General features: G+C 39.2%; 2 protein-coding genes across 8 annotated transcripts in view; both read right to left on the reverse strand.

The window, feature by feature from the left end:
• LOC139721392 (glycerol-3-phosphate dehydrogenase, mitochondrial-like) overlaps positions 1–706 on the reverse strand; it is a 40,941-nt gene extending 40,235 nt beyond the window's left edge. Inside the window, exon 1 of the mRNA XM_071632702.1 lies at positions 658–706. The gene's annotated coding sequence lies outside the window, so the exon portion shown is untranslated. The remainder of the gene's footprint in view (positions 1–657) is intronic.
• Positions 707–13,082: 12,376 nt separating this feature from the next.
• LOC139721395 (nuclear receptor subfamily 4 group A member 2-like) overlaps positions 13,083–26,322 on the reverse strand; it is a 41,326-nt gene continuing 28,086 nt past the window's right edge. For 6 of the 7 annotated variants that reach the window (XM_071632711.1, XM_071632710.1, XM_071632709.1 and 3 more), the window contains 7 exons: positions 23,529–23,925; positions 21,348–22,474; positions 20,149–20,278; positions 19,573–19,736; positions 18,303–18,505; positions 17,719–17,897; positions 13,083–16,692 (listed from right to left, as the gene is read on the reverse strand). In XM_071632711.1, coding sequence (XP_071488812.1) covers positions 16,436–16,692; positions 17,719–17,897; positions 18,303–18,505; positions 19,573–19,736; positions 20,149–20,278; positions 21,348–22,474; positions 23,529–23,637 — 2,169 coding nt within the window. In that variant the 5' untranslated portion in view covers positions 23,638–23,925 and the 3' untranslated portion in view covers positions 13,083–16,435. The remainder of the gene's footprint in view (positions 16,693–17,718; positions 17,898–18,302; positions 18,506–19,572; positions 19,737–20,148; positions 20,279–21,347; positions 22,475–23,528; positions 23,926–26,322) is intronic. The other variant, XM_071632706.1, reaches the window with a different exon arrangement.

Raw genomic sequence — 26,322 nt, forward strand, 5'->3', positions numbered from 1 at the left:
GCACTACATTGGTACACTACCAAGACGGATGCGGCCCTTCAGTAAGTTCAGTAAGTTCAGTAAGTTCATTGTTCAGCCTTCTGCTGAGACCGTGAACTACTCTAACAACCTTGTAGGCTTGTGTTGCAACACTATCAAGGCGGTACCCTTCACAGTCCCGTTCATTAACTTCCGCGTCTCGCACTGTATTGTGGTCAGAGTGCAGAGTGGCAAAATGCATGGCATGTGAACATGATCTAGAACTGCAACTCGAGATTAACAGAATATCTCCATTTACGCATCCTCTAGATAATGCCTACACTCATTTACTAACACTTAACAGATATAAGGATAACGACTGTGAGGAACAAAGACGTATGCGTTGCATCATTCCGTATTCAAATACAAAAGGTGCCCCAGAATGGCAGAATATTGAGTCCATGCCATGGATGGACCATACTAACGTATAGTAATCGCCTGGCTGGAGCGGTCGAACCCAACGCAACCCGGTGTTTGGCAGCAGCAGCAGCACCTAAATTTGCAGATTTGTCAAGTACATGCTATACTAAACACAACGTATTTGATAGAACATTATGATCAGAACGGAAAAAAGAAGCAAATGTTATAAAACCCATGTCATACGTGTTTTAAGAACCTAGTTTCTACACATTTACTTACGATGTTCGTCGAAAATACATTTGGCCTGGTATGGGCGAGACCGGCGGCCATCACTCTCATCAGCTGTCTTATTTCATCACCGGCGCGGCCGACCGACCAACCGCGGCACCGTGCAGCTGCAGTGGTCCAGCGCCACTCACGACGTAAGCGAATGATCAGCTCAGTAGGCTGTGTTTTTCTGTTTTTTACGGTCCACCGTCCACACTGTGCATGGGCCACGGGAAGGCACACCTTTTAAAACGTGATATACATTTGATAAACTTAGTCTGTGCTCTAGACATTATATCGGAAAATTCGCTTAATTTGTTATCGATGATCACTAACATAGTACCGGCAAATTAACTATTCTTCTTTTTAAATCTTCTTCTTTTTATAGTTACTTATGTCATAATGTTCATTACTTTCATTATCTGAATGTAGTTAATTAATTTTTGCAACTTTTCTGATTATAATCATCATTATTCATCATTAGACCTACCTCATTATTGTTATAATAATAATTATAGTAGTACATAGTAGTAGTAGTAATAATAATTATAATAATTATAATAATAATAATAATAATAATAATAATAATTGTAATTATTATTATTAATATCAATATTATCATCATCATTATCATCATAATCATCATCATATTTACCATCATTATAATTTTCTTCCTTTATCAATACCGACATCATTATCTTCATCTTTTCATCTATCTTAATGTTATAATAATCATTATACTCAATTGTAATGTAAAATGGAATTTTGAAAAAATCTTATTTAGAATAATACTGAATTTATGGTGTCACAGTCTTTTGTTATAGCCATATGAATCAGGTGAGGATTATTATCATAGTATATCATTATTTCATCATATTTGCCATCATTATAATTTTCTTCCCGTTATCATTTTCAGCATCATCATATTCTTCATTTCAGCTGAGTTACCGGTATAGTAGTGTTGTACTCATTATCAGTTGTAATGTTTAAATCAAATTAGCAATAATTCTTATACAGACTACCGAAATGATAATTGTCACAGTCTTTTGTCATGGCCGTGGTTGGAACCAGGTGAGGATTGTCGACTATATATTACACCGTTATCATCACCATCACTATTATGATTACATCGCTACAACTTTCTTCCTATTATCTTTTTCAGCATCATCATATTCATCATTTCAACTATGTTACCGTTATCATAAAGTCATCCTATACTCAATATCAATTGTAATGTTTAAATCGAGTTATGATAGTATTAAAGTGATGATGTCACGGTCTTTGGTTATAGTTGTGGTTAGAACCAGGTGTGGGTGCTTGGAACTTAGATTCCACGGCGATGAGAGGTTCTAACATCACACTTTGGTACTATACTCTGTTGCCATCAATTGAACAAACCTCTTTTTTCATTTCAAACTTTAAGGACTGATTAGAACATCTATCACAAGATACGTAATAGTAATTTATTTCAAATCTGTAATACGGAAAAACAGCGCACGAATCAATACTCTGCGTTATGAAGGGAGTGTTTGCAGGGGATTAATGACGTCATAATTAAAGTTCGCGACAAAAATTAAGGCCTTGTGACTCAAAGACACATGAGAGTTGCATTGTGAGGTGAGCATGTCCGTTGTGGAATCTCCTAAAACTGTGGTTTCGACCATGTGAATTTTTCAAACTGTCACAACATGGCCACACTTGCTAGTTCCTATCGTCTCTTGATTTTTTTTTTATTGGTACTCGCCAGGCGAGACGTGACCGAGAGAATCGATGTGTGATCACGAATCAACGAAGTGATTCGTCTGTGCAAGTCGTATGACAACCTCATGCCATGTCGTGTAACAGAAATAGGCCTATTGGCATTTACTAAAACAGCAATACCCCCCCCCCCCCATATCTTTATTTTCCTTTGGGTTTTATAGATCGAAGCATGCATGGCGCATTGTATACATATGCACACACACATATACGTACACACACACACACACACACACACACACACACACACTCACACACACGATCGAACGCACACAGATATTGGCCTAACCATAATTATGATTACATAATTAATATCGTGTGTGCGTGTGTCTACTATGTGTGTGTGCATGTAATTATGTTTGTGCGTGAGCGAATGTGCAGTGGTCTTGTTTTATCGACGTTTTTTACGCCGAATATTTCGCGCGGTTTTTATCTTCGCGAATTTCACGAGTCAGCTGCTATTCGCGAAATTAAAGACACGCGAAAATATTGACTCTGATCTAGACGGCATCATCGCATATGAATTTTATTTTTTTAATCACCTGATTATCATATTTATAGAGATGTTTTCGTTAACACGTCTTTATACCTATACTTGAGCAACGTATACCTGAAAGGTTGATAAGTTACATTCCTTGTACAGCTCTATCATTATGTCACATTTCGCATATCTGACACGTTTACCTCTGCTTATCTCTTTGAAATCTAACATGTTTTATTTATTCATTTATTTATTAATTAATCAATTTATTTATTTATTTATTTATTTATTTATTTATTTATTTATTTATTTATTTATTTATTCATTCATTCATTCATTCATTCATTCATTCATTCATTCAGTTATTTATCTATTTATGCATTTGTGTATTATGTATGTATGTATGCATGTATGTATGTATTCATCTCTTTATTTATTTATTCATTCATTCATTCATTCATTTATGTTTCTGATACAACGCTTTTACTTCTGACCTCTTCACCTCTGACGTAGTTTACCTTAATTTTGCCATTTGTAGGCCTATACTGCTGACGAAAACTGTACCTCTGCCACACGGACACTTGAAGGTTTTAATTCTCACACCACAGTGTGACCTATACCGTTAAGTTCTTTTGAATACATGTAGTGACATTTTCTACCTCTGACAGGTCATATCGAACCAAAAAAGTATAAGTATAGCCTCTTTTCGAGACGTTCCTAGATTCCTGAATGAAAGTTCCATGTTGGAATGGATTATTGTCTCCTTGTATGGTCAAGGAAAGCTTTTACATATAGTACTGCAGGGTTTCATTTCAGCGTCATGGTTGTAAAGGCAGGGTGGATCCAGGATTTCCGTAAAGGGGGGTGGCGTCTTTACAAAATTAAAAGGGGGTATAAAGAAAGGAGAGAAATTAAGAGATCAGTGGCATTGAGAAGAAAGAAAGTCACTGGACATTTTGACAGAGCAAACTTATACAGCATAAAAGCTTACTTTATCAACTCACCGGAAACAATGTCTGGCTAGAGAAAGAAATTTATGAAGAGAAACGATGAACGTATAATAGTTCGGGTTTGAGTTTACGAGTTTCGTTTTTACACTTCTTATCACTGTCTTTTCCAGTCTAGTTTTGTTTCAGGAGAATTATAGCGAAGATAAGGGAAATTACTTAACATTGTTCTGGCCTGAAGGAAAAACAGTGTCTTGACATTCGCGTAATTATCTTTGACGGGCTTCAGTTAAATTGATTTTTTTTCTTCATTTCATCAATAAAAAGAAATGGATTCAAAATACAAAGTATTTTGTCAATTCAATTGCTAACAACTTGAAAGGACAAAACATTGAACATATTGTACGAATCATATTGTAGCGGCAATTGTTACAAAGGTAAGAAATTTAAATGTGGTGATCGAATAGAGTGATCCACTAATTTAAAAGGCAAAGCTTGTAGGACGTGGAGCACTCAACTACATCTATATTGTTATGAAGAATTATGCAAAAAAAGTTGACTCAATTTATGTTCATTTGAGAAACTTGAATAAGTGAGGGTTTTTTGTTCGTTTATTTGTTAACTAGTTAGTTAGTCAGTCAGTTAGTTAGTTAGTTAGTTAGTTAGTTTGTTTGTTAGTTAGTTAGTTTGTTTGTTTGTTTCATTTCAATCTGAGAAGATGGCTTGATATCCCATATTCAGGTGCTATATAGCTGGTCTTCCATGGGGTCCATGGGATTTGAAAGCGGGATTATTAAATTCACCTGGTTAAACACCCTGCTCTTTGCGATGAATGAATGAAGCGGGATCTTTTACGTGCATGAGCTGTGACTCTCTCACACACAGGATCTTCATTTTATATCCTATCCGAGGGACAAGGGGAAAGAGGTTTCTCTGGAAAGGTTTTTCTTTGATCTAGCTGACAATGGACTTACTTTTAAACATCTTAAAAAGGCGCTTAACCCGTTTTTCGATCAAACTCATCGTATCGTTTGAAGCACACTTTGTCTTCCAAGAAGTTATCTCCCTATAAGAATAATAAATGAAAAATAAATAAATAAATGATAAATAAACAAATAGATAAATGAATGATAAATAAATAATTAAATGAATAAACAAATAAATAAACAAATAAATGGGGGAGGGCTAGAGTCCAGCTATGTTTGTGAGTGCGAAGCATTTGAATTATAGTGATAATCACTATCAGTATCAAGAACACTGCACTTTCACTTCAATCTCTATGATGACAACGTTGAAAAGTGATCATATTCGGTGACCTTAACTTTACTTTCTGTAAAATGTTTTCTTTAAATTGACTTTTGGGCGTTTAACGTTGCCCCTATCAGTTGTTGATTGTTACAAGTGCGAATAAAAAAGCCTTAAAACCATATTCTACTACATTAATGTCATGTGTGGACAAATAAAGAGTAAGAAATTACAGAAAAGGAAATAAAGGTAACAAACAAGTGAACAAAGTAGGAAATACACTCAGGTATTATTTTGCACACAGTACAACTGCAGCACTCGGCGAGTTAGAAATACCAGTCTAGTTTAGGGGTAACTGAAATAGCGCCCTCTTATGACATGCAATGCATGAGCATTTCAATTTTTTTGTTCTGTTTCTAGCCTGGAGCATAATACATTGTATACTGTGTCAGTATTATACTCTATGGCATGGCTCGACACTAACTTTTTTTGTTTGGTGGCCCGATGGGGCCACCAAAATCCTAAATTTCCAATTTTTGGTGGCCCAAGAGAAAATTTTGGTGTCCCGAAAAAAAAAACAATAAAAAACATTAAAAGTCCTTTTTTTAATGAGTCAAATATTTAAGATTTATGATAATAAGAATTAGAAGTTGGACATATCTACTCATAAATAAACTTCAACAAACTTGCAACATTCACTCTTAGGCATTCATTCAGTCCTTTTCATCCATCCTTTGAACAAATTTAACTGCTAATTTCCGGCGCAAAAAAGTTATGAATTTATTGATATACTTTTCAAAAAATTTTGGTGGCCCGAGGCGGGCCACCAAATTTGCCCTTTTTTGAAATTTGGTGGCCCGACTTTCATTTTTGGTGGCCCCGGGCCACCGGGCCACCGTTGGTGTCGAGCCCTGTCTATGGTTTCTAGCTACACAATTTCACAATTTTCACACCCAGTGATATTCTGGGACAGGAAGAAATAGAACCGATAGGAGTATTATGTGCACACATGGACAGGGGAAAAGGAAAAATAGGAGCGTTTGAAAATTTGCATTCCTTTAAGATACTTGACAAAATAATTCTTTTTCAAAATACAAAATACCTCTTGAAACGCATTCATTTGGCTTTCGTGAGAAATATTCAACCTCGTATCCAATATCACATTCAATTGAAAGAATTCAGCTGCTATTGATAACCATAAACACACCGCAAGTATTCTTCTGGAGTCCTCCAAGGTTTTAAAAACCTTCGTAACCATAAAAAACTTTCTTCACAATCTGGACCTTTATGATAAACCCATGCTGGCCTTTGAGGGGTTAAAACGATACTTGTCAGGCAGTCAGCAGTATAATATGGCCAATACTAGAATAGAATCTCCTTCTAAACACATTTCATGACGTGTGTGCCCCAAGTGTTGCTGTGTTTTAAAGAAAGAAGAGAGAGAGTGTGTGTACCCCAAGGGTCCTTTAACTGGACCCAGTGGCGTATCTAGGTGGGGGGGGGGGGGCAAGGGGGGCACGTGCCCCGGGCGCCACTCCTTGGGGGCGCAAAAAACGAAAAAAAAAAAAGAGAAGAAAAGAAGAAAAAACCCGAAGAAGAAGAAGAAGAAGAAGAAAAAAAAAAACTCGCCCGGAAGGGGGGGGGGGAGGGAGAATGATGGGGGGGGGGCAGAAAACCAAATCAAACAAGATAAAAACAAAACATGATGATGACGCGGACAAAATGACAATGTTTACTGTGTTCACACAAGAATTCCATGTTCCGTAAGCTGAAATACAAAAATTTTCGGCGCGCTCGCTGCGCTCGCTCGTCAAATATATATAAAAAAGAAGGTAAGAACAAAACTTGATGATGATGACAAAATGACAATGTCTATTGTGTTCACACATGTCATTTAATATTTAGCAGGCAAAACGTTTCACTGAGCAGCGGCTGCAATTTCTTTCGTTCTGAAGCGATCGCCAATTGGATCAAAAGGCGCCAACGGTTTCGAACATACGGGGGGGGGGGGCGCAAAAAAACCCCAAATCAAACAAGATAAGAACAAAACGCAATGATGACGCGGAAATATACAAATTTCGGCTCACTCGCTCGTACTAATTTAGAGTATTTTTTCAAGTCCTCAGTTTGGTGGTATAAATCGTTATCTACAAGGCCGTCACTATATCTTGATTAGAATTGTAAGATTCAATAAGCAAAAAATGACAAGAGTTCCATGTTTAGTAAGCTGAAGTATAAAAATTTTCGGCTCGCTCGCTGCGCTCACTCGCCAAAATTTATCAAAAAGAGGAAGAAGAAGATAAGAACAAAACGCGACGACGCGGACAAAATGACAATGTCTATTGTGTTCACACATGTCATTTAGTATTTAGCAGGCAAAATGTTTCACTGAGCAGCGGCTGCAATTTCTTTCGTTCTGAAGGCGATCGCCGATTGGATCAAAAGAGGACGCCAACGGTTTCGAACATACGGGGGGGGGGCGCAAAAAAAAATCAAAAAAAGATAAGAAAAAAACGTAATGATGACTCGGAAATATACAAATTTCGGCTTCAGTTTGTTGGTATAAATCGTTATCTATAAGGTCGTCACTATATCTTGATTAGAATTGTAAGATTTAATAAGCAAAAAATGAAAAAAATTCCATGTTTTGTAAGCTGAAATACAGAAATTTTCGGCTCGCTCGCTGCGCTCGCTCGCCAAAATTTATATATATTATTATTAAAAAAAAGAGAGATAAGAACAAAACGTGATGATGACGCAGAAATATACAAACTTCGGCTCACTCGCGCGCACTAATTTAGAGTATTTTTTTTAAGTCCTCAGTTTGTTGGTATAAATTGTTATCTGTAAGGCCGTCACTATATCTTGATTAGAATTGTAAGATTTAATAAGCAAAAAATGACAAGAATTCCATGTTTTGTAAGCTAAAATACAAAAATATTTGGCTCGCTCGCTGCGCTCGCTCGCCAATATATATAAGAGAGATAAGAACAAAACGTGATGATGACGCAGAAATATACAAATTTCGGCTCACTCGCGCGCACTAATTTAGAGTATTTTTTTAAAGCCCTCAGTTTGTTGGTATAAATCGTTATCTATAAGGCCGTCACTATATCTTGATTAGAATTGTAAGATTTGGTAAGCAAAAAATGGCTAGAATTCCATGTTTTGTAAGCTGAAATACACAAATTTTCGGCTCGCTCGCTGCGCTCGCTCGCCAAAATTTATCAAAATTCGCTACATTTAAATCACCCTCAAAAGACCCCTTTTAAGTGCTTGAAAAAAGCATATCATGTAGACTTTGTTTAAAGTCCCTACCGGGATGGGGTTGGGGTTGAACACTTTTTCAGAAATTAGGGGCGCAATTTTCGCGCTTGCCCCGGGCGCCGTTTCCCCTAGATACGCCACTGACTGGACCCCTCCTTTTTCGTTGCTACATTAACAGCATTACAGCTCAATCCAACTTTTGACTTTTCATTTTATTCATCGACGACTCCACTATCTTTTTTTTTCTCACAACGAATGGAATACACTTCTTTAAACTATCAACAGTGAGCTAATTCAATTTATGATTCAAGCTAACTAACTATCCTTGGATGGACAAGAACAAGAACAACAACAACAACAACAACATCTCACATTATTCAGTTACTCTTTAGATAACTTGAATGGTCAAATTGAATCTAATCAAGCTTCCATAGATAGTAGAATACACCTAACGAAATTGAGGGACACACTGGAAGTCATCCACCTTACTCGTTCAATAAAAATGTTTCAAGAAATGCACGGAGTTACCTATATTACAAATTAAAACAATTTTCTGATTGAAATATCATCAAGAATGTATTCTATGAATGATACCAAGCTATTTGAATTATGAAATACTCTTCACTGGAAAACTCTGCCAAGAACTATACTGATTAAATGAAGAACTTCCAAAAGGCGCTAAATCTATTGAAAAATGATGGATTTAGCGCCTTTTGGAAGCAAGCTCTTCAAATATTGATTACTCAAAAGAGAATTTTTAGATGCATTTATGTTCGTAATTTACGCGAGCACCCCTATCGATTTTTTTGTTTGAAGTATGTATATTCTTAAGATTGATGAATTCTATCTTATGAATGTAGGATCTTCGATCCACGAAATAAATAATCGTGCATGAGCTGTTTGAAGTTTCAGAGTCTTTCCTTAGAAAAATAAAGGAATATACATTTTTTTTTTATTTCTATAAAGACCCTGCCAATTGACAACAATAAATTTTGTACATTCAAAAATGTAAGCTTAAACATGAACTCCTTTCTAAGAACTCTGATGGCAGCATATCAACTTGAAAAATCACTCAGAATGTGTCAAATCAATTTTTACTGCTCGGCATCGATGTTGAATGGGTCAATTTGGGTTCTTCGGAATAGCGACCCTTCTGAATAACGAGTAGCACCCGTATTTATGACGGCATTGTAAGGTGCTCTTCTCTTGTCCAGGGTGTAATACTTTTGTGGATGGAGTGTGTGTGAATGTGTGTGAATGTGTGTGCGTGTGTGTGTGTGTGTTTTTTTTTCTTTCATTTAAGATATTGATTTGATTACTGGAATGCTGTTATTACGATTATTATGAGTATGGTGACGATGATGATGATTACCAATACTATCGATGACTATCATTGCGATTGGTATTACTATTGAGAATATCATCATTACAGTTGTTGCCTTAGTTGGTGTTCAAATTCAAATTGAATGATTTTATTTCCATATAAACTAATACAAAGTAATACTCATAACGCTTACACGAGTACAGATCATCTTAAGGAATTTTGAATCACACAAGCTTCAACAAATCATGGACACAATTATGATAAATTATCAGCTTTGTATTTCAATAAATAAACAAGTATGCAAAATACAGTTTTATTTTTTTTACTGTGTATGGAAAAGAGATATTCACAAGAGAAGCATAGCTTGAAAATTTTGTGAATTACTCTGGGAGATGAGGGCACCTCAAGATCCGTCAAGGACTCCATATATGAACTCCATGTATGTACAGATATCACTGTTGATATACTTTCAATTTCAATTTATGTTCATATTTTTCATGAAAACGGTACGGAAAAAATGCAATTATCAAATACATAAATAACAAAATACAAATCAGGTGAAACTTCATCTGAATGTACTACAGTCTGTCTCAATATAGAAGGCACATATCTGTCTACAGTATGTGGGGCTATGTTTACAGTACGAGAAATCATGGGGCCTAATACTTAAAAGCAAGCTTGTTCACTCGTAGGTCCCAAGATGAAATGAGATATAAGAATATTTGGGGCACTTATTTCTATTAATTAGACTATTAGGACTGAGGGGAAATGAATACAACAAGACACACAAAAAAAAGATCAAACAAATGTAGCTAAAGAAAACACAGAAAATTTACTATGATAAAGATTCTGTGAATTTGCAATCGTCATTGAAATCAAAGGAATGGAGACATCTGATACTGCTAATTCGGGACTCCGTTCAAGGGAACCGTATAATTGTAAATTTCGCATGGCGCGTGAATGTCATCAAATTCATGGATTATTTTAATCCCCTCCCCCCCCCCCAAAAAAAAAAAAAAGGTGATCGAATGTACAGACGGACAATATTATGGACAGAGAGTTAGATAAAATGTCACGTGGACCTGCATCAGACACTTGATGTAAAAACAGTCATTTGCGGGTTACCGTTCAGAGAAGCCATTTGATATTTCCTTCCCTCAGCTTATTCCTATCTGTTATAGGCATCCCCTTCTTTGTCCTTGAAATTCGTTTCTGTCTTGTTTGCTCGACTTGTGTTTGTCCTCCTCAGTCAAACTATATCAAAAATGCAAGTTGTTTATAAGTTGTTAGTGTTCAAGTTAGTTGTCTGTGTATACATGGTTTGCTCCTTCAGCTAGAAATAAGTGAAAAATATTGTGAGAAACCATATAGCATAGAAGCCGTTATCCAAGCAACGCGCATTGCTTATTGGCAATTCACGGTCTCCTCCACGTCCTGTATGTCTTAGGGGGTGTTGCAAGAAAGTCGAGCTGCAATCAATTGCAAATATCTATTGCAAACTTTGCAATAGATAGATCTATTGCAACTTGCGATCAATTGCAAGTTGCAATTGCAAGAAGGGAACTTGCAATTGATTGCAGGATTTGCAATAGATATTGGGGAGTTGCAATTCATTGCAACTTTTTTGCAACACCCCCATAGTGAGATACGTTAGAATATGATTATACGTATATTATATGATTGTATCTATTTCTTTTGAGTACTCTTGTTTAGACTCTGATGAAATGAATTGTTGATTTTGTCATAATGATCGTGATGATGTCTTATTGTACGAGGGGTGAAATAGAACAAACTGAAACTGAAATACAATTGATATATCCAACGATGAGACGATGATTTAAAACCGAGTAACGCATCACTCTTTTATGGCCCCGCCTGCCGAAACTCTCCGCCATAAGAAAAGGAAATAGTAATTTCGTTTCTTTTCTTTTCTTATTTTCAAATCAGCATTGCCTTACATTTCATATAAATGTAAACGAAAAAACCTTTTATTCGTCACTAAAGTAACAGAAAAATGCGGCATAGAGATTTGTTTTCTTTCATCTTTGTTTTTTCCTCCATTGTGAGTCTCTGGGAAAATCAATTTCTATATGGCTCATAAAAGAAAATCATTTCCGTATGTGGGATTTCATTTCAACTCATTTCACTGAACTCTTCGGCAATTCAATATCAATATATATAGTATATATATATATATATATATATATATATATATATATATATATACATATATATATACATATATATATACATACATATATATATACATATATATATATATATACATATATATATATATGTGTGTTAACCTAAGTTGTCTCGAGTATGCTAACGACTACATGCTTATCTATATTTATCCATATATCTATCTCTCGCTTAACAAACTCACACCGATGTAGTACTAGTATATTAATCATATTGATATCTTATAGGTGTCATAATATGCCCTATCATTCACTGTATGTAACACATATATGCATATCATATATACATATATATATATATATATATATGATTATATGTAATATATATATATATATATATATCATAGTATAACATATATTTTATATACTATATATTACATATTTATGTGTGTGTGTGTGTGCCTGTGTGCGTGTGTGTGTAAGTAAATATATAATGTTATGTATTTATATGCATGATTATGCTGCTGCTGGGATTTTGATAAGTCCTGCACTACAAAATGCAGCATCAAACAATGCACACTCAGCAGGCCCCGTTTCATAAAAAGTTGATATGATAGCAACTCTTGCTGGAATGACAATTGTCATAGTAACAACAAGAATCCAGCTTCCTGATTGGCTGTTTCTATTGGAAGTTGCCATTCCAGCAAGAGTTGGTATCCTAACATCTTTTGTGAAATGGGGCCCAGATCTCATCTCTCTCGGCACTTTATGGAGTATATGCAAATCAAAATGGCGGCAAATCGGGAACCGTGTTTTCGTGTCAGTGGACGTTTTTATTTAGCGTTTACGTCGTAGAACGTCATATAAAACTTTGAAGAACATATACACTCAGAGCGTTAGCCTAACAGTACTTGTAGGTATTTCAATCAACATAGCAACAAGCCCACAGCGTGAGTCGTGATGAGTCACGCAAATGAAAAAAAGGTTAGCATAAAACACATTGTCCTCTACCGAGCAAAGTAAAAGAAACCACGTCTTGATTCCTGCCTCCATTCAGTGATTTTAAGTTATCAGACAAGGTATTCGTTACATTTAAAACACATTTATATAATTATCTATGAAGACAGCATCAGCATTCTCGACTTCTCAAAGCATCCCCATTTCGACGAGAGAGGAGCCGGCAGACAGTGTTGTTTAAGTACATTCTGTTTACGTTTTGAAGAGTAGAATACTGTGGGCGATCAATTAACAAAAAAAAATGGGAAAAAAAAACATAAAGTTATATTATTAAGGGGCTTGCCGCGTTTATAATATGAGCAATAAATAAATATAACTGTGATATCCGTTCCTGAATGAACGCTATAAGTACACAATACCGGCACACTAATACGTAGAAAAATAATAAATTCATTCTGCTTTTTTTTTTTCATTTTTAACTATAAGACTCCATATAATCGTGCTTTTTGCACACATTTTTCAATACAAAACTGGGTCGACAATTGCACTATAGATTTTTTTTTTCATATGACGATTCACTTTCAGAATTAGTAATAAACATACAAATAGTCTCCGAAAGGAGAAGCAACTATCACAATTTGACAAATCGAACACGATCACATAGCGGAAACATTTAAAGTGTGTAGAAAAATATCAAAGTCAAACTTAGGAAAATAATTCACTTTAGATTTTTCCCCCAGCGCAACAATTAACCATCAAAATAATCTAGCTGTTCGATTCACCACAGACATCCAGTGACGATTGTGTAATCTGTGATGCAGTATTTCATTGTGCATTTATACTGCTCAAACAAAAACGTGAAGAAAAAAAGAACAAGTGTCGATAAAAAGAAGAAAAAAAAAAGAATCACATCAAAACGCTACCCAGTTCTAAGATGTGTGAAAATTGAAGGTGCAACATTTTGCGCAAATTTGCACAGCAAATTTTTTGGACAAATTCACCATAATACAAAAATATATACCGATGTCACTGTTCGGATTTTGTTTTTTTCTTTTTCTTCTCCTTCTTCTTCAACTGTTTTCAGAGTGACCTTTTTCAACGCGAATACAAATTTGGCAGTTTTCACAGTATTCTTTTTGTGTGTGTGTGTTTGTGCTCACTCTCAAACGAATGAGAGTAGCTTTAGAAAATGATAAAGCTGCCGTAGGACGAGTATGACCAGTATTACGCAATCATATAATCTAAATGCAGGTTCTACCGGTATAAACACGTGCAAACATGAATGTAAGACATGATAGTATGTGGCAAAGACACGATGGCTAGAGTGATTAGAATCTATACCTAGAATGTATAAACGCCGAAACGATATCACGTATCATTCTTTTTTTTTTTTTTTAATTCCAGCAGCGAATGTTCAATCATGCAAGAATGCCAACCGTTAGAGGTGTCATTTTTACGACTTTGTCTTTTTTACCCATTTTTTTTCCTTCGCTGGGAAAATTCTCACGTCCAAGTGTTTACAAACAATTGACAACTAGTCGAATTATCAAAACACTCATACAAATTTTTATCTAAATAATGTATCATGATTATATAATTTTTTGTAACATCCACCATACGTGTTCACTTAAGCGACAATGTAAAAAGACTGCAACTTTTTTCTCTCTCTCTTTCTCTTCATAGCAAAATTGTATAAAATCACTATCCTACAGAACCAGTAAGAATTTAATGACAAAAGCTTGGCAGTATTTTTCCGCCAACAATTCAGATTTGTATATTCGTGCAATGTTTACAATTTTCTTGTCAAAATTATCATTATCAGATTTCGGTGAACAAAGATTTTTCGTAAACAAAACGGTAACAAAGTTTTTTTTCAGGTATACAATGTATATTAATGTACCATTTCTTATAGATATAATAATACGCACATTTCAGTGTTTGTAGCATAAAGAACGTTGTTTTTTGTGTGTACTGCAATATTTTTACTGAGAATACCTTCTATAAAATTATCTACATTCTCACAGCTCAGTCCCGTATGTCTATATGACCTCATGTATTCCCATATGTACAACTCGGTTCCCGGTAGAGATGCTCTTGCAAATATCATACAGTGATCACATGAATTATAAGAACTATTCAAATATCTGGCACATCTAAATGTTTCTAAAAACTTAAATCCTTTGGTGTCAGTCTTAGTCAATCACATCGTTTTTTTATCAGCAACAAAATCGACATGTACAAAACTACATACAACATAATCAGATCTCTTGCAGAAAAAACGTGCAGACATGATAACGGACTACTGGATCTCTCCTTTTTTTACCCAACAGCTCAGAGTATTTTAAGACGCATTTCCTGTCGTGCGATCTATAAAGTGTACAATACAAACAGCTGCAAATCGGCAACACTTAAAATAAAAGATCATTCGTCATCAATCTTATAAGTGATTTTAACTCTGTAAGCAAAGCAGACGAATCAGCTGCTATCTACTTTTCTGAGCCTTAACGTCGACCAGGACAATGTACTATCAGTTTCAGAAAAAAGCTGACTGTCGATTTTTACGATAGACAATAAGAAAATGTATCATTCTACTCGAATTAAGTTAGCACTGTAATGCAGCGATGCTTTTTTAATATAAAATCACCATATTAGACGTTTTGATATATTCTATGCACCACGTGCTACAATACTATACTGTCATATAAACTCTTATATTCCTTTCTGAAAGACCTCTTTGTAACCTGCATTTCAATTTCAATCACATCCAAAACTTCAGCTCTTCTCCCCGCTGTTAGTTCGAATCGCGGGAGACGGAATGCTTTCGTGCCAATAATCATGTCGGGCATACTGTATTCTCCAATATGCCGCCCTCAACGTCACACGCCGCAAAACCCTTTCACCTGTACGGAAATTCTTCAACTTCTATAATTCGCTTTAAGATTGCACTGAAAACGTTTCAGATTTTTCCATGAGATTTTAGCGCCCTGAATACATTTCGTGACCATTTCTGCCCATCTGCTTTTCATCCGCGCTTCAATTTCATATTGCGAATACCCGATTTCTTTTTTTCTCCCTGTCAATAAGGTTTAATTATCCGGTGTACTCAGAATAGAGCCACTCATTGCAATGCTGCATCATTCATCCAGAAATAACAGAGAAAACTTCTATTAAAAAAGAGAAAAAAAAGAATACTACGGTATGACGCCAAACTATACACACACGCACACGCCGAGACACACACTTTGTATACTCCTTTTCACAAAATATACGTTTGCACACGCACAGACACACCATCTCACACACACACACCAGAAAAAAAAAAAGAATTGGTACACACAACACTGATACGAGATCACCAGACTGTGCATGGCAGTTAGCATATTATAACGATTTGCATAAAGCCTGGTTGTTCCTCGCCAATCAGAACAGACAATCTATGGTTATATGATTTGAGGACACCATTTTTTTTCCACGTTGGTACTAAAAATTTAACAATATTGAATGAAAAAACTTAAAAAAGTATCAATTTCGATTAGAAAAAAAAGTAATGACATGTGACAATCACAGGTTTGTATAATCATGTGTTTAGAAGCAATAACACTATCATTTTGTAATCTAATACGATATATAAAGTGCTCTGTTTTCACTCATTTGATACCCCGAAGTTTTAGTAAGGCAAGTTCGGCTCGTAGGTTTTCTCAATGGTTCCCGGCACGGGTGCGGCTCCCTCAACCTTGAGGGCGCACAACCGCTGGCGACCCTTTTTGCTGAGGACGCGGAGTTCCGGTAACTGCATAAGCATACGCGAGAGGAAGTTGGCGCGCGTCTGCGCACTGGTGTTGTAGGTCACGTGGTCATTCAGGCAGCTGATGATTCTGTTTTGCAGCTGGCTGACTTTCTCCGGTTCCTTGAGGCCATGGCGTTCTGAAGAAACAATCAAAAACCCAAAACAGACGGATGAAGGTAAAGCGATACTTTTCTTTTTTTTTTTTTTGCTTATGGAAAATAAAAACATGTTGTTGAAAGTTCAAACACAATCGTACCTATTAGTTTACTTCAATTAAAACGCAGAACCCCTCTCCCCAGTCACGAAAAACCATGCTTATTCAACACTTCCTAGTCGTTCTCACGATGAATAATTCAAAAGGAAAATCCATAAGTAAAATAATATTTCTGTAAGGGTTTTCGGCATCATCTGCAGTTAACAAGCCGAAATCTTCCATGTTCGAATTTTATCTCTTTCACTCATTCGTAAGACTCTTTCTCTTTTTCTCTACGTTGACAAACATAAGTCCCTGGCAGAAACGTCAAAAACATAACAGTTATGGCAATCAAACTATGTACGTTGTTTTGCCACATAAAATGCAAAATAGCTGAATGCCGAACAAGTCTCCGAATTCTATTCTCGGGAGAAGTCTGTACATGGCTTCGCTATAGCTACTTCTGTCACTCTATCAATCATCAAGCGACGGAGATGACAAACAGTGGACATGATCCAACTTCCAAGAAAAGAAAACAAGAATCCCCTTCTTCAAGACTGTTCGCTCAAGAAAATGGCTTCCCCTTGATATTCAGTAAGCAGACAGTTGGCTTCAGAGATCGGACTGTCAACAAAGCTAAGAGAAATATGTGCTTACAATAGCTGATGCTTGTTTTTACTGTTGGTGGTGGTATGGCGATGGTTATGGTGTTTTACTAGACTTTAGCTCACGATACTGGTTACACCGAAATAAAGAGAAGATACTCTCTAGTGGAAAATGTGGCTTTGGTATATCAACCACCTAGGACCAGTTAGGCCGTGTTGCGGTTGTTGTTGTTGTTGTTGTTGTTGTTGTTGTTGTTGTTGTTGTTGTTGTTTCAGCAGCAGCAGCAGCCCTTAGTAAGGAGGAGGAAGGAAATATTCGATAAAGTGACCTTTGCCCCGCCCCTCTTCTGTCCCCACCTTCTTACCTGTGACAAGGACAAGTGACGATAGGCAGGCGAAAGATGAGATGTCGATCTCCAGTGACGACAGTACTTTTGAAAATGCCCGGATGTCATCTAGCCACTCGCCGAATCCGCGTTCGCACTGCTGATTGTGTAGCACGTTGCCGTTGCAGAAGACGACGTACGGGTCTTCAGGATTCAGCCTGTGCGAAATAGATTGTAGAAGGAGGGGGCAAGTAGGTCAGTGTTGATCATTTTTAAGCCGCCACTGATGACAAGAGCACTGAACATTGTCTACCAATACTCTAGAAAATACAATATTAGAATTTAAAATTCCCTAGTACAAGTAGGACTGTTTGAAAAAAATAAAGACTGCTGGTTAGCGAGTGGGTTAAGAAGAATAATCTAATATTGGGACAATAAATATCAATTAAGTATTCGACGTTACTCTGAATGGTTCGTTGGTGCAAAACAGCATAAGTAATCATTGCATAAAACTATGCTTTAATTGAAAATATGTTTCATTGATAATTGCTTTCCAGATAAGCTGTTGATAAATTTAGTTGAGTCCCAAAGTGTGCACCGGAGAAGCGTTAAGTCGTATTTACCTGTACGCCATCTTAAGTACGAAGAGCTCCAGACAGGACGACTGAAACAGCAAGTCTTGATCCTCTTTGCATAGGTCGCTGAAGCCGGGTATACGCTCCGCCCATGACCTGATGACGTCAATCGAGGAGCAGAAGTTGTCGTAGAAGAGTTGCAGCTGCTCGTTGTCCGGTGGCGGTGTAATGACGTCACCCGGTAGTCGGAACTGCGGAGGAGAGAGATTTACGGGAGGAGAGGCTCGGTGAGATGCGGCGGGAGAGGAAGGCTTGTGTAATTCCACAACGTCCCAAGTGCGGCGGACACGGAACACTTGATTAATCTTTTATCTACGACCCAAAAATGTCTCGATACCCGCTCGTCATTCGCTTGGCCGACTTTCCTGAGAGCAGCCGTTCCTCCCTTCAGAGGCTTTGCCAAGCGAAATTGATTGCGGTGTGACGTCATGGCAAATTCGCCCCCCCCCCCCCCCCTCCCTCTCGTTTGGCAAGGGAGCGATGCGGCATCTGTGTTTATTTTCGTTTCCTCTCTCCCTCCAAGTGAAACGATTGACGTCACACCGGCGGACATTGACGTCACATCAAGGCAAGAGATTTATCACTTCATCAGTGCGTGTGAGGGTGCCTCGCGGCTTAATAATTGGAAGTGAACGTAACAGGGTTGTTCGGCCGCCCCATCTATGGTGTTTTCTTTCTCTTCCGGTCCCAGTCTAGGCAAGGCGACCGCAATGCCGCTCATACATGAAAATTATTCAAATATTAATGGTTCTTTGATAGTCTCAGAGGGAGGCGGTGAGCATCACTGATTTTTTTTTTTCTTTGGAAGGCAGAACGTGACTTGTTCACATGAGGACATTCCTCATGATGCTAAGAATACTTTCTGCTGGAACGGAAGCGTGTCTCTTTGGAGCACGACTAGCTCGTGTGTAAACATGTCTCTCCCCACGGCACAACATGTACTCTCGATGGCACTTTTGACATTCAACAGGATGACATTTTCTTGTGCCAAATACCATATTTTGGGGCATCAATGATGTTTGCCGCCCGATGACGTCAAACCTCTAAATACAGATATTATTAGAATTGTTGCACGGTGGTCGTAATTATAGTTCGATTAAAGAGACGGCTTCAAAGCTTTTTACCTCATCGTGACTTAAAACGAGGCTATGGAATACAAAGAGGAGTACATTTTGAAATTTTGGGGTAGTGGGTACTGAGAGTGCCCCCCCCCCCCTTACTGCTACGAAGTAAGGAAGAAAAAAGTGAATAGACTTACCGAGCTGTAATCTCGATTAGCCTTTGCTGGTGAGGCATCCACATGGGCTCTGACCAGGGCAGTGATGAGACTGACCGGCGGTGATGGTGGGGAGAGGTCCTGCGCGTTTCGCTGCTTCGTTGGCAATCGTCCCCGGCGCCCGCGCAGGTTATCGGTTCGAACAACTATTGGGCAAAAGGAAATGAACAATCAAAGACTTTCATTCGCACGACACTGGCATTTGTCTTTTAGGTATTTTCATTCTTGTTCAGTAGTATTTTGCTAATGTCAAGTACAGCGCGGGAACATAACTATATAAAATGTTACCTGAATATTATGACTAAATAACATTGACAAAACGTTTCGTTGGTGGTCATTTTTTTTACATGTTTTTGCTTTCTTTCTTCTTTATAATTCATCGTTGCAGCCAAAACTGCTGAAATACTTGTATGCCTGTATACGAAAGAACACGATATCAGCCTGATACCTTGGTTTCAAGTCCAGATAGGTTATTACACTTCCAACTCTTTCCACGAGAAAGATGAGAGACAAAATTAATGTGGAGTATTCACCACCTTAATGTTCTACGTAACTCACCTTCTTTGACCATGCCCACCGCTAGACATTTCTGAAACCGACAGTACTGGCAACGATTTCGCCTCCTCTTGTCGACCGTGCAATTCTTGTTGGCCAGACACACGTACTTGGCATTTTTCTGTACTGTCCTCTGCAAGAACGGACGCAAAGATACACACACAGACAAAAAAAAAAACCCATTAGAATATTATAAAAGGCTATACATATATATATTCAAATGTAACGTAAAGAACTTGAAACTTCTTTCAAAGTTTTGTGATACATCTCACTTCTTCCTTTTTTCCCCATATTAGGCTGGTTTTGGTGTCAGACAAATTATACATTATTTTCTGTACAAGCGGAGACAGGCTGTTCAAAGAGTCTAAGATTAGCCAGAACTAAAGAGCCAAACATTGTATACAAATGTCGTATCTGGAATTTGCTTGGGACGTCAACGTACTGACATCCTAAATTTAGTGGCTGTAATCTTGAGCACTGTCCTGAAGCGTCGGGGCGAGTGTTTTGGTTTGGGTCTGTAGCTCTGTTGCCCTGGCAACGTTGTGTCATCCGTCAGGAGCGCCGAGATTGCCACTTCCTGTTCTTACCCTTCCGATCCCCTCTCCCGGCGGCATAACTGTCGGCTCAGAAGACGGTCGGCCCTGCCAAGGTGGCACGGTGCCAGGGCAGGCACGACTTGCCTCTCCGGAACCGTTCAATTGAGCCACTGCCGCGAATCATGACGTCAGTAACCAGATACACGTCGTGGAAAAAACCGCGAAGGAGCGTTACGAATCTCCGCTGGGGATTCCTAGACTTGTTATTTCCTCTACAGGACCATATATTCATGCTCTTGGGTGTTTCGGGTAGAGAATGACGACATACCAGTCTTCCTCCCCGTTTGCTGGATAATCCTATATTATGGGATCTCCTGTTTGGCTGTTCGCTCTAATTGCTCACGTATTAAGAGAGTTCAAGCAGCGTTTACAGACGATAAATTACAGGTTTCTGACACCTTCAATTGCAGCCTGTATCTCGAAACATTGTTGATGTTTCTTATCACATATATTCTAAATATTCTCCTGACATTTACCAGGGATGCAATTTAAATCAACGATTTCCAATAAATTTGCAAACATATTCATGATGTCATGTATGGGTTTATTTATGTCAGAAAAACTTTCGTAATAGCGTGTTTTCAGTCAAGACAGGATGGAACATACCTTGAAGAAGCCCTTGCATCCCTCGCACGTTCGGACGCCATAATGTTGACACGCCGCGCTGTCTCCGCACACCGCGCACATCCCTTCTTGTGAGGGCGTCCTAGGCGGGGTGATCATGGGTCCTTCCGGCGACAGGGACATGATGGGACTGGACTTTCTCGCGACTGCCATGATGGTGTGGTGCGACCCAATGGGCGGATTCGGTGGCATTGGGTAGTGGTGGTGCTTGCCCTCCAGGATCGACGACTCCGTACACGTGGGAAGTTGACTGTCCTGTGTGTGACCCCACACAAAGTGGGGAGGGACGCTCGAGTCTACGGCATGGATAGGAGAGACATCGTGGGGGAAAGGGCTCTCGTAATAATCGTTCGGCTGAGCTACGGGAGAGTAGGTGCTGTGGGATGTGGTGACGGACGTAGGGCAAGATATAGTTGGGCTGTAGGTGTGTTGGTATGGTATGTGATCCGACATGGAGGGGATTGTTGGGAGCTGGTAAGCCTCACGGTCGTACGATTCGGTCTGCGTCGCGCTGGGGAGAAACTCAGTCATAGAGCTGAATGGCGGAAAGTCTGGCGAGGGGTCTTCGTAGCTGGGCCTCAAACCTGGAGGCCCGAAACAGTCCTGGAAATTGGGTAGTCTGCTGCTGGTGGTAGTGCACGAGGGCGTACTGGTGTAGTTTGGAGAAAAGGATTCAGGCGTTTGTACAATACACGGCGGTGATGATGCGTCCTGCTTTGGGGTATATGTTGGCATACTGGCCGGCATTGGGGTAACGGGGGACTGTCTCTGTGGGGACTGGTGAGGGGTGTGCTGCTGGTGGTTCTGCGCCGCTGCTGCCGCCGCCGCTGCTGCAACTCTCTGTGCTTGTTGCTGCGAGGTCTGCGGCAGAGGAGGGGAGGTCTGCGGCTGCGGGTGCTGCACCGGTGGAGGAGGTAGCGGCTGCGTCGCCTGGTGGTGGGGCGGCGACTGGTGGTGATGCTGCTGCTGTTGCGAGGCAAGGGTCGAGTCGGCGCTGATTGGCGGACTTACAGGGCTGCCCTCTGGCTGCTGCGAACTTGGGAGGCTCTCAAGCAACTTGGTTTCCAGTACACTGTACTGGGACGAACCCGCGTTCGGCTCAACGTAGCCTGACAGAAAGAGAGAATAAAATTTTGATGAGAAAAGTGAATATGACATATACATCACAAAGCGGCTGCCATCAAACATTTTATGATAACATTGCTATATCGGTTTACCAATGTCTTGTTTGAAGTTACAATGTGTGCATTGTACAAGGGTTTCAAGCCCGAAATCCTAATATCAAGTCAAAGACATCTGCATACAAAAACGTAACGACAATGGATGAATGAGTCGTGAAAACTGCACGGCATTGCTTATTTCCCTTCTTTCTCTCAGACACAGACTACTTTGCACAAACAGAAAGAGATCATGAAAGAAAAACTGAAACACTTTTCAAGTAACATGCACAACATGACCACTATAGGCGAAGCTTATACATTCTGCATGCGAATCATTCACAGAGCATAACAAAAGCGTGAGCTAAAGATGTAAAGAAAAGGATGGGTTTTTGTTGTTTGTTTATAGCGTGGCTTGGGTCACAATATTTAATCATGGGAACATTAGTTGACAAGCATGGGGAAAGGGGGAACGATCGTGGGAGGGCAACCACCTTAATCACTACAAGAAGTCCCAAACTCACCCCTACTGCAAACTGGCATATCGAAGCCCTTGATAGAATCTTGATAATTTCGCAAAAAGACCACGCCACTAATTGATTGTAAGCGTAAATGTACCCCCTCTCCACCCGTAAAAACGACATTAACCCCCCCCCCCCCATCCACCCCGCGCAAAGATGATCCATGGATGAAAACAGCGAATTAAAAGAAACCATTGCACAAAAGAGGAAAGTGATGAGCAAGTGATTGTGTACTGCTAGTGTGATGAAACGAATAGCCACCTTGGTGAGATATTGGAGCGCAGTATATTACCACCTATGGCTTGCAAACATACACACATACACACACACACATACACACGCACACACGTACGGAAACCGACAATAGTGTTCAAAATGGACTACTGGACTTGGAGCATTGATTTGGTGAAGACCAAGGAGGGAGCACTAAACAGGTTTGGTAAAACACCTAACAGAGAGTACTGATGGTGAAGTAAGTTAGGCACCTGAGTAGGCGTCGTAATCACTGAAGTCAAAGTTGTACGTCTGGTACTGGTAGCCAGTGGAATGGGGATAGCCGGCCCCAAAGGCGGTGGGTGCACCCACTAACATCATGGTCAATCTCGGGTAACCGTACGTTCCCTTGATGGCGCCCCCGCGTGAAGCCGTTTGGGGATCGGGGGTTTGAGGGGCAAGCCGAGAAGAAATCCCTGACGGAGTAGTGCTCGGAGCCACAGCTGGCCCTCTGAGTTGCAGCGGCGATTTGAGCCGAAGTGGTGGGATTCGGTGCGCGCGGGACTATCACTTGGCGTCCGCGCGGGCTGAGACGACAATCTTTATAAGCACCGAATCCGCGTGAAGTTCCCGGCATGCACTTCGAGAACGTCTGGTTCCGTTAATAACCTGCATGATGTTTGTATGCACAGAGGTGGGTGTACATTAAAGCACATGTCCACGTACTCAATCTCTGACCACCCCGTTTTATTCAAAAGGAGTACACAATGTCATGAGCTGAAATTGAACGGGCAAGTCATAAAGAAAAAAAGAAAAAAAAAACCCATGCGACAATCATTGTGATCAGAGAGGTGGCAATATCAATATGTATTTTAAATCATTTATTTATGTTTCCTTTCCGTTGAAAAATTACTTGAAACCTTACAGAACGAGATTTAAATGCTTAGTCCTTTCTCGGAATGCGCATTCCATTCGGATTACAAGGGCTGTGTGATATACCATACAATGGATCAATCCAAATGAAGCATCCAGTCATATTATTATCTTGATAATCTAATAATTGATTTCTCCAACTTTCATGAAAATACAGGACAAGAAAAAGAATGACTTTCTAAAACAGGTCAATGGAAGTTTGTGAAATGTTTTTTTTTTCCGAGGTTCATTCGATTTTCTCTGAGAGTGTCTTTTCATTTTTCGTTATTTTGTGAAGTGTTCTTTCAGCACTATTTTATTGTGCAATCATGAAATCCCAAAACAACTTCGCAGTCTCCAATATTCACAACAAACTTTCATAGGAAAGTATGGTTCGCGGCGGCTTTTACCAGGCGGCCTGCCATAGATGCACTGGGAATGAACTGGCATCTAGTTTCCAAGTCAGTGGAGAAGACAATCAGACTGGTTATGCCAAGATGGTAGAAGAGAGATAGAGGAGAGAGAAAAGATAAAGAGGGAGATGGAGAGAGAGGGGGAAGAGAGGGTGAGAGCTGTTGCAACGCCGACGAAAACGCAGCGAGAGATGAATGAAGAAGTGGCTATATCAGGTGCATTCGTAGAAAGAGACTGCTAAATGCGTTCGTTCGAAAGACGTAAATAGCAGAGGAAAAAACGCGCCGAGATCCGAAAAACTGATTTAGCATTCAGTAGTGACGTGGGCGCAGCGAGCTATAGTTGACGCGAGACATACAAAGCAGCTATACGCTATTCAAGTGTTTTCATTCACAGGCGTGTATTCTTAGCGGTAATTGAGAGAGCTGAAAACAAAACGACTGACGCAAGTCTAACTCGTCAGCACATATCAAGTCTCTATTGTCTTTTATTCGTTTTGTTATGACACAGGTGTGTATGTTATTTCTTCTTCGCCGATCAAAATACGAAATCCAATTTTAATCAGACATCACGTCAGTTCAGTGGACGGCGCTTGCTCTATTTGCCACATTTATGCATGTATCTATGACAGGGCGCACGGCAAAAATAGTACAGACCATACAGTTACTGGGATTGTATCACAGACGTATATGGATGTCAAATTTGGAATATACATTCATGATTCTGATCAATAAGCCCAATCAGGCGATAGCTGAAACACATAATCGCTCGCCAATTCACTACGCGCCAAAAGAAGATGTCTGCCCTGTAACAGCGCGTCTTCCATAGATACCTCCCGATTATAATAGAGGCATCCAGAAGAAATTGGGCATGAATGAAAGAGGAGAAATATATATATTTTTTCTCTCAACAACATCCATAGCTTTAGAGTGCGTAGGTAGATCGGGTTGTGAATTGGCAAGAGTGCACACATTCATAAACTTTGCTCCAAGTGGCGACACTTCCCTCTATCCCTCTCTCTCATTATTTCTCTCTCTCACTCACACACACAGACACACACATACAAATTGTGGTTCTATCACACTTTTCTTTCATATATTATATCTCTTTCTCCTCTTGTTCTCTCTCGCTCTCCCGCGATGATGGATGGGTTGATGTTGGATGTAAACGTTGCGTTGGCTCTTGCGTTTGACAAACCCTTGAAATCGCCGAGATTTCGGGCGGCAAATCACATTGGGACAAGAGATGGACATATTTATGCACAGGTCGCCAGCGGATTTTTTTTTTTCACTCTTTTTTTTTATGAAGTGAAGAAAAATGATCAAACACTCTAAACGGGCTTACATTGAAGGGGCGACCAATATGATGTATGCAATGCATACACTGTTGCCTACGCAAACCAACACGGTGCGACCCCGTGTTGTGTGCTAATCTAATGGCGTTCCTAAACAGGTAAAGGATTTGGGGAAATAAAGGTGGGTTAAGTGTTTGCACGAATATTCATAAACGTCGATCCATAACTTTGCATCTATAGTGACCTGCTTTAACCGGCTGCATAAAAAAAAAAAAACACATACACTAAGTTAGCTGCTCTCTTTTCCATTCTCCTATGTTCTACGACATATCACACCATCAGAGAGACTATTTTCTATTTTTCTCCCTCCATTATCTGCAGGAATAATTCGATGGAATCCTATCTACCAAGGCTTAATCCCCGAACCATTTTGCGATATGACTGGG

Source organism: Diadema antillarum, unplaced genomic scaffold (assembly GCF_040938485.1).
Source record: "Diadema antillarum isolate AM-2024a unplaced genomic scaffold, OU_Dant_1.0 scf00000142, whole genome shotgun sequence".
Lineage (NCBI taxonomy): Eukaryota > Metazoa > Echinodermata > Echinoidea > Diadematoida > Diadematidae > Diadema > Diadema antillarum.